At 44.3% G+C, this 15,390-nt stretch overlaps 1 protein-coding gene across 6 annotated transcripts in view; it reads right to left on the bottom strand.

Moving 5' to 3' along the window:
- Window positions 1-9,250: 9,250 nt before the first annotated feature.
- The window catches only part of LOC108715243 (diacylglycerol kinase zeta), a 104,427-nt gene continuing 98,287 nt past the window's right edge, over window positions 9,251-15,390 (bottom strand). For 5 of the 6 annotated variants that reach the window (XM_041560953.1, XM_018260222.2, XM_018260220.2 and 2 more), the window contains 3 exons: window positions 14,745-14,781; window positions 14,366-14,465; window positions 9,251-11,478 (listed from right to left, as the gene is read on the bottom strand). In XM_041560953.1, coding sequence (XP_041416887.1) covers window positions 11,362-11,478; window positions 14,366-14,465; window positions 14,745-14,781 — 254 coding nt within the window. In that variant the 3' untranslated portion in view covers window positions 9,251-11,361. The remainder of the gene's footprint in view (window positions 11,479-14,365; window positions 14,466-14,744; window positions 14,782-15,390) is intronic. The other variant, XM_018260219.2, reaches the window with a different exon arrangement.

Here is a 15,390-nt window from a genome sequence, read left to right as displayed (position 1 = left end):
TCTCCTCTCTCTCTCTCTCTCTCTCTCTCTCTCTCTCTCTCTCTCTCTCTCTCTCTCCCTCCCTCCCTCCCTCCCTCCCTCCTCCATCCATCCATCCATCCATCCATCCATCCATCCAGAAAGAATTCTAGGCTAAATCATATAAGAATAGTAATGTTGCCCTCCACAAATGAACTCCCCCTTCCCGAGACTATTATCCCACTGTTACATAGGCACCATCTCTCCCTACTATACCTGCTATCCCACAGTCACACTCCCCTTCCCGAGCTATTATCCCACCTTTTTTACTATAGCACCATCTCTCTCTCCTCCTCTATACCTCTATCCTCACTTCCCCCCTCCCTTCCACGACTATTATCCCACTGTTACTATAGATCACCATCTCCCCTACTATTACTGCCCATCCCACAAATCACACTCCCTTCCCAGGACTATTATCCTACTGTTACTATAGGCACCATCTCTCCCTACTATACCTGCCTCCCACAGTCACACTCCCTTCCCAAGACTATTATCCACTGTTACTATAGGCACCATCTCTCCACTATACCTGCTATCCACAGTCACACTCCCTCCCGAGACTATATCATGTATATAGGCACCATCTCTCCCTACTATACCTGCTCTCCACAGTCACACTCCCTTCCCAGAGACTATATCCACTGTTACTATAGCACATCTCTCCCTATATACCTCTATACCACAGCAACTCCTTCCCAAGACTATATCCACTGTTATATAGCACCATCTCTCCCTACTATACCTGCTCTCCCACATCACACTCCTTCCCAAGACTATTATTCACTGTACTATAGCACCATCTCTCCCTACTTACCTCTATCCACAGTCACACTCCCTCCAACTATATCCCACGTTACTATAGCACCATCTCTCCCTACTATACCTGCTCCCACAGTCACACTCCTTCCCAAGACTATTATCCACTGTTACTATAGCACCATCTCTCCCTATAACTGCTCCCACAGTCACACTCCTTCCAGAGACTATTATCCACTGTTACTATAGCACATCTCTCCCACTATACTGCTCCACAGCACACTCCCTTCCCAGAGACTAATCCACTGTTACATAGCACCATCTCTCCCACTATACCTCTTCCACAGTCAACTCCCTCCAAGACTATATCACTGTTACATAGCACCATCTCTCCCTACTATACCTGCTTCCACAGTCACACTCCCTCCAGAGACTATATCACTGTTACTATAGCCATCTCTCCCTACTATACTGCTTCCACAGCACACTCCCTTCCAAGACTATTACCACTGTTACTATAGCACCATCTCTCCCTACATACCTGCTTCCACATCACACTCCCTTCCAGAGACATTATCACTTTACTATAGCACCATTCTCCCTACTATACCTGCTATCCACATCACACTCCCTTCCCAGAGACTATTATCCACTGTACTATAGCCTCTCTCCTACTATACTGCATCCACATCACACTCCCTTCCCAGAGACTATTATCCACTGTTACTATAGGCACCATCTCTCCCTACTATACCTGCTATCCCACAGTCACACTCCCTTCCAGAGACTATTATCCACTGTTACTATAGGCACCATCTCTCCCTACTATACCTGCTCTCCCACAGTCACACTCCCTTCCCAGAGACTATTATCCACTGTTACTATAGGCCATCTCTCCCTACTATACCTGCTATACCACAGCACACTCCCTTCCCAGAGACTATTATCCACTGTTACTATAGGCACCATCTCTCCCTACTATACCTGCTCTCCACATCACACTCCTCCAAGACATATCACTGTATATAGGCACCATCTCTCCTACTATACCTGCTATCCACAGTCACACTCCCTTCCCAGAGACTATTATCCCCTGTTACTATAGCACCATCTCTCCCTATAACTGCTCCCACAGTCACACTCCCTTCCCAGAGACTATTATCCACATGTTACTATAGCACCATCTCTCCCTACTATACCTGCTCTCCCACAGTCACACTCCCTTCCCAGAGACTATTATCCACTGTTACTATAGGCACCATCTCTCCCTACTATACCTGCTATCCACAGCACACTCCTTCCCAGAGACTATATCCACTGTTACTATAGCACCATCTCTCCTACTATACTGCTCTCCCACAGTCACACTCCTCCAGAACTATTATCACTGTTATATAGGCACATCTCTCCCTACTATACCTGCTTCCCACAGTCACACTCCCTTCCCAGAGACTATTATCCACTGTTACTATAGGCACCATCTCTCCTACTATACCTGCTTCCCACAGTCAACTCCTCCAGAGACTATATCCATGTTACTATAGGCACCATCTCTCCCTACTATACCTGCTCTACAGTCACACTCCTCCCAGAGACTATATCACTGTACTATAGGCCCATCTCTCCCTACTATACCTGCTATCCCACAGTCACACTCCCTCCCAGAGACTATATCCACTGTTACTATAGGCACCATCTCTCCCTACTATACCGCTATCCCACAGTCACACTCCCTTCCAGAGACTATTATCCCTGTACTATGCACCATCTCTCCCTACTATACCTCTATCCCACAGTCACACTCCTTCAGAGACTATTATCACTTATATAGCACCATTCTACTAACCTCTTCCCATCACATCCTTGATATTAACTTCTAGGTCCTACGAAAAGCCCCTTCCAGAGACTTTTCCACTGTTCTATAGGCACATCTCTCCCTACTATACCTGCTATCCCACGTCCACTCCCTCCCAGAGACTATTATCCACTGTTACTATAGGCACATCTCTCCCTACTATACCTGCTTCCCACAGTCACACTCCCTTCCCAGAGACTATTATCCACTGTTACTATAGCACCATCTCTCCCTACTATACGCTATCCCACAGTCCACTCCCTTCCAGAACTATTATCACTGTTACTATAGGCACCCTCTCCCTACATCGCTCCCCACAGCACACTCCCTTCAAGACATATCCACTGTACTAAGCACATCTCCACTATACCTGCATACCACAGCACACTCCCTCCCAGACTATTATCCATTCAAAGCCACTCTCCCTACTATACCTCTTCCCAGTCACACTCCCTTCCAAGATATATCACTGCATAGCACCATCTCCCTACATACCTGCTCACATCACACTCCTCCAGAGACATTATCCACTGTTACTTAGCCCATCTCTCCCTACTATACCTGCATCCCCAGTCCACTCCCTTCCCAGAGACTATTATCCACTGTTACTATAGGCACCATCTCTCCCTATATACCGCTCTCCCACAGTCCACACTCCCTTCCAGAGACTATTATCCACTGTTACTATAGGCACCATCTCTCCTACTATACCTGCTATCCACAGGCACACTCCCTTCCCAGAGACTATTATCCACTTTACTATAGGCACCATCTCTCCCTACTAACCTGCTTCCCACAGTCACACTCCCTTCCCAGAGACTATATCACTGTTCTATAGCACCATCTCTCCCTACTATACTCTTCCCACAGTCACACTCCCTCCAGAGACTATTATCACTGTACATAGCACCATCTCTCCCTACTATACTTCTCCACAGTACCCTTCCCAGAGACTTTATTCCACTGTTACTATAGCACCATCTCCCTACTAACCTTTTCCACATCACACTCCTTCCCAGAACTATTTACCACTGTTACTATAGGCACCATCTCCCTACTATACCGCATCCACAGTCACACTCCTTCCAAGACTATTTCCACTGTTACATAGGCTCCCTCTCCTACATACTTCCCCAGTCACACTCCCTCCCGAGACTATACACGTTATAGGACCATCTCCCTACTATAACTGCTATCCAGTCACCCCTTCAGAACTATTATCCCCTGTATAAATCCCCCTACTATACTGTCTAATTTTTTTTTTTTTTTTTTTTTTTTTTTTTCTTTACTATAGGCACCATCTCTCCCTACTATACCTGCTATCCCACAGTCACACTCCCTTCCAGAGACTATTATCCACTGTTACTATAGGCACCATCTCTCCCTACTATACCTGCTCCCACAGTCACACTCCCCTTTCCCCGAGACTATTATCCACTGTTACTATAGGCAAACCCTCTCTCCCTACTATACCTGCTCTCCCACAGTCACACTCCCTTCCCAGAGACTATTATCCACTGTTACTATAGGCACCATCTCTCCCTACTATACCTGCTCTCCCACAGTCACACTCCCTTCCCAGAGACTATTATACCACTGTTACTATAGGCACCATCTCTCCCTACTATACCTGCTATCCTACAGTCACACTCCCTTCCCAGAGACTATTATACCACTGTTACTATAGGCTCCATCTCTCCCTACTATACCTGCTCTCCCACAGTCACACTCCCTTCCCAGAGACTATTATCCACTGTTACTATAGGCACCATCTCTCCCTACTATACCTGCTCTCCCACAGTCACACTCCCTTCCCAGAGACTATTATTCCACTGTTACTATAGGCACCATCTCTCCCTACTATACCTGCAATCCCACAGTCACACTCCCTTCCCAGAGACTATTATCCCACTGTTACTATAGGCACCATCTCTCCCTACTATACCTGCTATCCTACAGTCACACTCCCTTCCCAGAGACTATTATACCACTGTTACTATAGGCTCCATCTCTCCCTACTATACCTGCAATCCCACAGTCACACTCCCTTCCCAGAGACTATTATCCACTGTTACTATAGGCACCATCTCTCCCTACTATACCTGCTATCCCACAGTCACAGTCCCTTCCCAGAGACTATTATCCACTGTTACTATAGGCACCATCTCTCCCTACTATACCTGCTATCCCACAGTCTCATTCTCATGTATTGTTTGGAGAGGTCGATTAGACACTTGATATCCAGCACTAGTGTCATTGAAAAGATCTGAAGACCCTTTGTCCCATTTCTTGACAGCGCTTTGTTTGTGTAACTGTGTAGGTGCTGCTTGGGAACAGCTGGGGGAACCAATTCACCACTGGGCTATTTACTTTCACAATTGCCCCCTGCTCAGAAGTGGAGTCCTGGAGAGGAGAGCAAAAGTGCAGCCGCCTCCCTCAGCTTCTGTATAAAGGCACGTGCACTGCCCGGGAGTGTTAAACTGCACATTTGCATTTGTTGCCTGTTAAAGGGCTACTAAAGGCTAAAAGTAGTTGTTTCTTTTGTTTGTGGCTTTCTCTAACTACACAGGACAGCATTATACAGTGGTGAGTGGGGGCAGCTTGCAGCACTGGGGGTCCTCGGTTCAATTCCAGCCAGGGCACTTCTACCTGCACGGCCTATGTTCTCTCCAGGTTCTAATCAGTGCATGGTTGTTAGGGTAATCTAGACCCTAGCAACCAGATGGCGGAAATTGCATACTGGAGAACTGCTGAATTCAAAGGTAAAAAACCTCAAGAAATGAAAACCAATAGCAAATTGGCTCAGAATATAACTTTCTATATCATACTAAAAGTTAATCTAAAGGCGAACAACCCCTTTACCCACCCTAAAAGTGGCCATATACTGACCAATAAAAGCCTCCAACTCGGCCCCTATCAGCAGGGACAAGTTTTGCCAGGAAATGAGATGTGCTGGAAGAATTCCTTCCCCCGGGCTATGTAAAAGTGCACTAACAAACAGCCGCTGTCCCTTCTCCACGGGATGGTTAAAGGTGCAGCACCCGCCCTGTCCAACCTTTTTATCTAAAGGTTTGTGAATGCTGTATAGTCAGTGTCAAATCTATATAAGAATGGTTAATAAACAGCGCCTTGCTAAAGTGGACAGGCAGTGAAATGGTTCAGAACAGCACTGGCCAATGTGGCTTTTTTTTTCTGCTCTCAATTAATCAAAAAAAGTGCTAGAGCCCATGCACTGGGGGAGGGGAGGTGGCACAGAAAGAGAGGGGCTTTATTTCAAACTTTAATGCCCCCCCCCTCCTCATTCACTGCTCTCTTTCTCTTTTAATGAACTGCATCTCAAGTGGTTTACAAACAGTTCTCTCTCCCCTGCAGTTAAACCTTTGTGTTGAGGAGCTGAGGAAGGGGGGGGGCAGAGGGATTGTCTCATGTTACAGCTAGCGCTCCAATGGGAGCCCAGGAGCGGCGGATGGAAGGGGGGCAACTCTCTTGACCTGTAGCTGCCTGATTCAGTCTCTGGCGACTAAGTGTTGAGCTGTGAGCACTGGGCCCGGGGAAAGGTTACCCAGATAAAAGTACACACAGCCCATTGTGACCTCACTCCCTGCAACACCTTTACTGTATTAACCTGTATAGAGTGCAGCAATGGCTGATCCTCAATGCCTATTAAAATGTCATTCTAAGCAAATTCCCTTTCTACATTCATGACTTATTTCCAATGAATTTGTATTTATAAATATAATTACTATTGAACGCAGCATCAATCTGTGGAATTGGGTGCAGACTCCTGAAACAATATAGCAGAGGTCAGCCCTCTTCCAGCTGTGTTAGTGGCATGGTTTCAGGAGTCAGAAGCAGATGTTATAGGCTCAACCCAGAAGCTCGGCCTATTGACAATCATTTGGTGGGGTTAGCCAACAAGCAGGTCTGGGCCTCCTTTGTCCATTAATGGAGTAGGCCATATTGGGCTGATCCCAAGGGCCAATAAGATGCCAACTCAGTCCGGAAAGGCGGAGTCAGCTGCACTTATCTGCCCCAACTACTGTAAATAGTAAGGCCTTCAAACTTGCTCCCCAACTTGTTAGGCATCTTGTGTGTGTCAGTGGCACTGCACATGCTCAGTGGGCTCGGGGCTGCTGTTGGGAAGCTGAGTGGATGGGAAAATTATCAAGCAGAAAGGCGAGGTTCATCTGTCATAGCACTGATGCTACAGGGCCGATTATATTCAGAATGCACTGATTTCGGAGTGGCCGTGTAATATATAGTGAATAAAGTACCCCCTCTTGTAAAATATAAGGATATTATAAGTTACCGAGGAGTTTCATGACCATATAAAAGTACGAGGCCGAAGGCCGAGTGTTTTTATACAGGTCATGGAACTCCGAGGTAACTTCTAATATCCTCATATTTTTCAACTGGGGGTACTTTATTTATTATAATACACACGTTTCAGTGAGTCATCTGACAGAAATGACATCAGAACTCACCGTTTATAACTGATGACATCAGAACTCACCGTTTATAAGGATATAATTTACAGGATATTTATGGCTTTTGTGTATTATAACTGTATTAATTACTAATCAGCCTTATATTGTGACATTTCTATTCTATGTGTACTGTATATTGTGAGTGGGTCCCTAAGCTCAGTAAGTGACAGCAGCACAGAGCATGTGCAGTGAATCAGCAGAAAAGAAGATGGGGAGCTACTGGGGCATCTTTGGAGACACAGATCTTTACTGCTAAAGGGCTGTGGTACAGAAGCACAAAACATCATGTACAACATTTCTAGCTATTTCTGTAGTTTTGCTTTAGTTTTCCTTTAAAGAGCATATAAACCAAAATAATTATATGTTCACTAATTAAGAAAAATATCAAATGTTTGTTTTAGGGGTTGCATCCCATTAATACAAAGTCGAGGCCCTTTGTATTTCTCATTGATAATTTAATTAAACAGTCTAAAATATATTTATTTTCATAGTTTAAAGTGACCACTATACTATACACAGACTTTTATTTTTGTTAACACCATTGAGAGATTAAAAGGAATAGTAAACTTTTATTTTGGTTCAGGTTACCCTTTAAGGCTGGGAGCCTGTAGCCTAGCCAGAACTTGTGGTGTGGACACTGCCTCTGCTGGACAGAGAAAGCAACTGCAGCTCCCATCACATTAAACATGGCAGCTTCTTCTCCGGCCTTGTTGCAAAGGTTGGATGGATTTGGCCAATATCAGGGTTTACACCCCCTCACATTGTTGCGACGTGTCTGGCAAGTAACACAGAATCGCATATGGAAGAACTGTTCTCAGGCCCAATAGATATTGACTCACAGAGAACAAAGAGACATCAGACATGCATGAACCTGGACAGATACACACTGAAGATATCTTGTGGAAACTCATACACACCAGCCGAGTGCTAACCAATGGCAATATTGCTTCAATGGGAACACCCCTGCTTGTGTAAAGGATATGCAACCCTTGAGCCTTCAAACCCCGTGAGCCTTCAAACCCCGTGAGCCTTCAAACCCCGTGAGCCTTCAAACCCCGTGAGCTAGGTCTGGACTGGGAGTCAAAATAGGCCCTGGCATTACAAGTCACAGAGGCCCAAATAGTCCACCACCAGCCCGCTAGATGGTGACTGTCTATGGGACCTTAACAGCAGCCATTCTGGCATGTGTCAGAACCCACAAATTGCCAGCCTGGGCCTGCCATGAGCCTTGAAACCTCGTGTGCCTTGAACCTTGTGAGCCCTCAAACCCCGTGAGCCTTAAAACCCCCATGAGCCAGGTCTGGACTTGGAGACAAAATAGTCCCTGGCATTCCAAGTCACAGAGGCCAAAATAGTCCTCCACCAGCCAACTAGATGGTGACTGTCTATGGGACCTTACAGCAGCCCCTCAGATAGCCAGTCTGGGCCTGCTGTGAGCCTTCAAACCCCCGTGAGCCTTCAAACCCCTGTGAGCCTTCCTATTTAAAGTAATGGAGAATAACAATATGGTCCTACTGCATGTGGTAAAGAATGGTGAAGGGATTTGTAAAGGAATATTAAGAGTGGCCTCATATCTGAACTTGCCAAATTCATTGGCATCTACAGCTGAAAAGCAACCAGCCCACCTATTTTATTCATTGATTAGATAAAAGATGGTGGTGCCAGGGAATATGATGAAACTGCTTACAATTAACACGGGAGGACTATTGCTTTGGATGCTACTTTGCAACCCCCCACCAACACCTCGGGTCTTGCAGCATTATTTCAAGGCTCTCTGGTTCCTATGGAAAAACACAGGGTATGGGCAGAATTTGTCCAAATAAAGCTGGCCATAAATGCAAAGATCCGATCGTTCGAATCCTCGAACGATTGGACTTCCCCATCTCCCGACCTGCCACTAACCATTCCGATCAAATAAAGTAGAAAAGAACAGATCGGCCGATGTTATGCCCCTGACAGCAAGTTTTGTTATTGAAGATTAGTGCAATCGGACCTTTGCGTCTATGGCCAGCTTTAGTCTAAAGATGGGGCTGAATATCACCTTGATTATCAAGCAGTAAAGTGTCGCCCCCATGGGTGGGAATGACAAGGAGAAGCCTCTGAACAACCGACCATGAAATGAGAAGAGATAGGAGGTTAAAAGTGTAATTATTTGACATCGTTAATCAACATTATAACAAAATGACAAAAAAAAAACCTATGATAAAATATGCAATAAGTTAAAATAAAACCACTGAAATAAAAAGAACACATTTTAAAACAGTATGAAACAAATAACTCGTCTCAGTGACAATATAGTTTGTAGATTACAATACTCGTGGGTGCGGGAGGCAAGAATAGCCAAACGGCTGCACCAAGATGGCGGCTGGGCCGTGGTTGACATGGCCAGTGACTACAGCAAACAAAACAAAAAAAACAGTGACTGGTCCAAGATGGCCGAACGATTGATGTAGTTCCTGGTCCAAGGTAAAACAACGTCAAGTATAAGACAGATTTCCCCTCGCTATGTGCAACAACCACAACCAACACAAAACAGTTTGGGCTTGAGAATTTAGAGCTCTGGTGAGAGGCAACATCGATACGAAATTCACAAAAATACAATCTGACCTGCGGTTGGGATATGGACGAGAGAGCTAAAGGGGTGGTTCACCTTTAAGTTAACTTTTAGTATGTTATAGAATGGCAAATTCTAAGCAACTTTTTTGACCTTCATTATTTATTTGTTATAGTTTTTGAATTATTTGCCTTCTTCTTCTTCTGACTCTTTGCAGCTTTCAAATGGGGGTCACTGACCCCATCAAAAAAAAAAACAAATGCTCTGTAATTCAATAAATGTATTGTTACTTTTCATTAATTATCTTTCTACTCGGGCCTTCTCCTATTCATGGTTTAGTCTCTTACTCAAATCAATGCATGGTTACTACGGTCATTTGGACCCTAGCAACCAGATGGCTGAAACTGCAAACTCGAGAGCTGCAGGATAAAAAGCTAAATAAATTTAAAAAAACACAAATAATAAAAAATGAAGACCAAATGCAAATTGTCTCAGAATATTGCTCTCTGCATCATACTAAAAAGTTAATTCAAAGTGAACAAACCCTTTGAAAGGAAGATATGGTTAAAAACTAAGTTGAAGCGCTTGGGTAGGTAAACACTCCAAACTGCTCTTATATCTAGTTAGTACACACCTCAGAGTAAGGACAAAGGTGAAAGACAGCGATAAGATTCACAGGACGAGTTGCACAAGAGGTGGTCACTCCAACGCAGAGAACGTATGAAGCCCCAAGTGGGCACGGCATGGCCAGAGCAGGGCAGTCCTGAGCCGAAGTAGGGGGATATGTGCAAGGGCTTGTGCAAAAACAACCACAAATAAGAGTAGGTCTGACACGGATTCTAGAAAAAGAACAATACGGCCTATAGTGAGGTACGCACAGTGAGCAGGTCTATAGGGGAGCCTCTCTAAAGCAGTGACCTTTGCACTCCCCAAATCCCAGTCAGTAGCCAAACGTCACTGTTCTAAAGAACGGCGGTGACGAGAATTTAACATTCTGCTTACAATCACTTTAAGGGAAGCCGTTACCTTAGCCATTGCAATTTATACATGAGTATTTGCAGCTGCATCACTGTAAACTGCACCCCTAGTAGTGATAAAGAGGTAGCCTTCTCTCTGCTGTGAAAACTGCCAGCTCTTGTGTATAAATGCAAATATGCAGAGGATGAACAACCCCCCCCCTCCTTGTATTGAATGATCCATTCTAGAGACATAGAGCCAAAGTATAATCATGTGCCTCAATTAGGGTTGCCACCTGGCCGGTATTTTAATGGCCTGGCATGTAGAAATGATGGCCGATCCCAATGTTATGAATAGGGAAAAAAGATAAATATATATAGGAAGGCCGGTATTTTTTTCTGGAAAAGGTGGCAACCCTAGCCTCAATGGAGCTTGCAGTGTAACTGGTGCATAATGATGTCCAGCTTTGCAGGGAGTATGATTGCCGGGAGTTGAGCGTGTGCCATTGTCTCTGTAAGGGATGGAACATCTCCCCTCCCCATAGTGTAACTTGGAAGGAGATGTTTGGGAGATGTAGAGTAAGGCCTTCTGCTGGGAGAGGGTGTGAACAAAAGTGCAGATCTCCCAGAAAGGGAATTAGGAAGTTTAGGATTTTCCGAAGAGAGGTTCAAGTCTGTGTGTGTGTGTGGGGGGGGGGGATACAGTCTCTGCTCCTCTTCCACTCAGTGGCATCACACTGCAGTCTCTTGGTCCTCCCTCTGGATCATTTGGTAGTGCTGCCTATTCTCTAGGTATGCTGCCAGCTCTAGGTCCTTCGCCTTCTCTGCTTTGTTTTTCGGGGTGTCCCCCTGAAAAAGGAAACATTAGGATAAAAGGTGGCAGAATTATAGAGCAAGTATTCCCAGGGCAGTCATAGGCTGACAGCAGTATTGCATCCCTTCTATCTGCCAGGCTTGGGCTTCAGGATGCAGATCAAGGCCATAAATCCCAACTGTCAGCTAGTGTTAGGCTAATGGCACACATAGCAAAGAACTCCCTGATGCCATCTAGTGCCTCCCATCACCAAAAAGAATGGAAGCCACCTGTCACCTCTCAACAGGAGGGTCTCACTATTCTGATCATGTCAATGACAGGCAGCATGGTGGGGGGGGGGGGCGTATTGGGCATTACATCTGCCAGGCCGGAGAAGCCTTATGTGTGTCATTAGCCTTAAAGGGGTTGTTCACCTTTAAATTAACTGTTAGTATGATGTAGAGAGTGATATTCTGAGACATTTTGCAATTGGTTTTCATATTTTATTATCTGTCACTTGTGAGTTATTTCGTTTTTTAATCAGCAGCTCTCCAGTTTGCAATTTCAGCTATCTGGTTGCTAGGGTCAGAATAATCCAAGCAACCATGCACTGATTTAAATCAGAGACTGGAATATGAATAAGAGGGGGCCTGAACAGGAGTAATAAAAAGTAGCAGTAACAATATAGTTGTAGCCTTTCAGAGCATGTGTGGTTTAAATGGGGTCAATGAGCCCCATTTGAAACCTGGAGAGAGTCAGAAGAAGCAGGCAATTCATTGAAAAACTATAAAAAATAAATAATGAAGACCAATTGAAAAGTTGCTTTGAATTGGCCATTCTATAACATACTAAAAATAAAAGTTAACTTGAAGGTGAACCAACCCTTTATGTAGAAACAGTGGGGATTGGTGACAGGTTACCAATAATCTTCATTTGTTTACATGGAGATCATATGCGTTGTATTAATCAGTGTTATATTACATGAAAACAATGGTGGATTTGTTTTCAAGGTTAGGGGAGCTGGTAGATTTGGAAAATGATGCTGGCAATTGAGGGAAAGTCTCGAAAGTAAGGAATATAAAAGGGTGCTAAGGGGAGGAATCAGAGTCGGACTGGCCCACCGGGATACCAGGAAAACTCCCGGTGGGCCCAAGTATCAGTGGGCCCTTCTGCTCACCCAATTATTTGCCTCTTATGTCTATACCACAGCCATTCCCCCATTTCTAAGAGAGAAGAGAGGAAATGGAGGAAATAATGGATGATAATATGTAAGGAGAAGTGATTCAAATAATAAAGAAAGTGAATGAAGTAAAAAAAGGAAAAATAATTTGGAGAGTGGGCCCGCACTCAGAGGTTTCCTGTTGAGCCCCAGACCTCCAAGCCCGTCACCGGGAGGAATGGGGTTGCAGAATACACAAGTGTTGAGGATTAGAGATGGAAGGACTATAGACTGTAGGGTGAAGGTAATGGCCAAAATGTTGCGGTTTTTTTTATATAGAAAGGCAAGAAGTTGTGTGATCTATTGAGCGGGGAGTGAAACGTGAATAAAATCCCAGTACCAGGGCCGTGCTCAAGGTACCAGCTGGTATGGTATGCGCATTAAAAGCTGCAGCTGCAGGGGAGAGGGCAGACCTGGGAGGAGCGAGACCCTTTTTTTGCCTGCAGCTGTCTGGAATTCTTCAGCTTCTGTCTTATCCCTTCTCCCAACACTTTTCGTTCTCTCCAACCCCCCTCCTATGTCTGCCCCCTGCCATTCCCACCAATGGCCTCTGGATCAGCAGCTGTCCTGGCTCAGGTGAAGTGGTTATAGAAAGACAGACTTCTGGTGGGGTGGGGGGGAACAGGGGGAGAACTAAATCTGTCGAGGGAACAGGTATTGAAATGTGTAAAATGTGTATACCCCCCAGATGGATAGTGTTTATAAGCCAGATCAGATAAATCTATGGTTTTCTCTGGAAAGAGAATGGGCAGAACAATGTGAGCTAGAAATCAGTTCAGGTTCCATAGTGTGTATGGGGCTGTGTTAGTCCAGCCTGCAGGAAATAAGCAGTGCCTGAAATTAAAGGGGAACTATCGCAAAAATGAAATAGAAGCTTCATCATACTGAAATGAGAAACTTTCTAAAACTTCTGCATTGTTTCTGAAATAATCAAGTTTATCTTCACTATTCTTCTCTCAGCATCTGTATCTCTTCGTTCTCTCTTCATGCAGCAGTTGGGTGTCAGGTGAATGATCCAATATATCTTATAGGGGAGCTCCTTTTGCCTAGAAGATGTATTAGAGCTCACTCTATTAAAATCACCAGAAATCCTGTCTCTCTACATGCAGAATTTGTGTAAAAGACAGTTATTTTGTTAGATATTCATTGACAGTTAGATCCAACATATCTTATAGGGGGGTTACTTTCCTAGCAGATGTATTAAGCTCACTCAAATAACGGATTCCAGTATGAACAAAATATCTGTCTTTTGCACAAATCCTGCATGTAGAGAGACATGATGTCTGGTTATTTTAATAGAGTGAGCTCTAATACATCTTCTAGGCAATGGAGTCCCCTATAAGATATATTGGATCTAACTGTCATTGGATATCAGACACCCAACTGCTGCATGAAGAGAGAATGAAGAGAAACAAATGCCGAGAGAGGAATAGTGAAAATAAACTTGATTATTTCAGAAACGGTACAAATTATTTCATTATTTTCTTATTTCAGTTTGATAAAGCTTATATTTAATTTTTATTTTTGCAATAGCTTCCCTTTAAAGCAACCTGCAAAGGAGTGTGACATGTTCAGGGGATAAAAAAAAGCCATAATGTGGCCTTAGCTCTCACGCACACACAGTTGTACAGACTATTTCTATCTTCTCCTGGTGTCTCAGCACAACAGGACCCAATTAGCCTGACCTTTCAGCTCCTCTCCCTGACATCTTCAGTCCTATTTACCTGCAGGTCTGTTTTCATCAGGGACGCGCCGGCTTCCACGATGTAATGGCAGATTGTGCGCTGGCGTAAGGACGCTGCGAGGTGCAGACAGGTCTCCCCTCTGCCAAGACAATCAAGAGAAAAAGGGCAATATGTTAGATGCTTTGCCTCTCTGCTGTAAACAGAAGAGAATAAAAAAAAAGGAAATAATTGAGCTTTAATACAGAAACATATATGACACGGGGAGCATCTGGTTAGTATGAATCTGTCTTTGGCATAAATATTTCTGGTACAACCTTCCAATATTCCTGCTGAATGGTACATAGGGGGATATCTAACTTGGCTTAGTCCATTTAGAAAGCAAATAAAAACAAAAAATAAAGACCTTGTTTAAACTCACTTTATTAGTTCTGCTACATCCAGGATTTCAGTGGGAGCTGGGGGGAGAGAAGGAGAAAAGAAGTGTTTAAGAAATGAAGTATAGGAGGTGCCCAATGAACAGATAGCCGGAGAAAGATGAAAAGATGGGGGGCCCTTGGAAACCTTGACTAGAGAGAATACATGTAAGAGGGAGGAATAGCATTTAGCCTTAAAGTTGTTGTTGCACTAAAGCAGGCCTGTCCAAAGTGTGGCCCTGGGCAAATTGCGGCCCTTTTTCAAGGGCCCTAAGCCTCATGAAATTAATGTGATCAGGAATCGCATAGCCATGCAGTAATATTTGGGCACATTAGTGAAATGATTTTCCACTTGGTCTATACTGCTGTCTGTGTGCTGAAGGTGTTAGCAATAGACACGTACTGGACGCGCTGTTTTCGCATATTTCTTTAGGGCTAAAGGTGTCAATATACATACTGATGTGCCAGTACAGTAAACTAAAGAAGTATGACGACACTACGTTCCAGTACGTGTCTATTGCTAACACCTTCAGCACACAGACAGCAGTATAGACCAAGTGGAAGATCATTTCACTAATGTGCCCAAATATTACTGCTACGATTACTCCATTCCTGTAATTTAATGTTAATGGTTCAAAGAATGTTGGGCTG

This window comes from Xenopus laevis, chromosome 4S, assembly GCF_017654675.1.
Source record: "Xenopus laevis strain J_2021 chromosome 4S, Xenopus_laevis_v10.1, whole genome shotgun sequence".
Lineage (NCBI taxonomy): Eukaryota > Metazoa > Chordata > Amphibia > Anura > Pipidae > Xenopus > Xenopus laevis.
The sequence above is the reverse complement of the archived record's forward strand: the minus strand, read 5'-3'. Positions and strand labels throughout refer to the sequence as shown.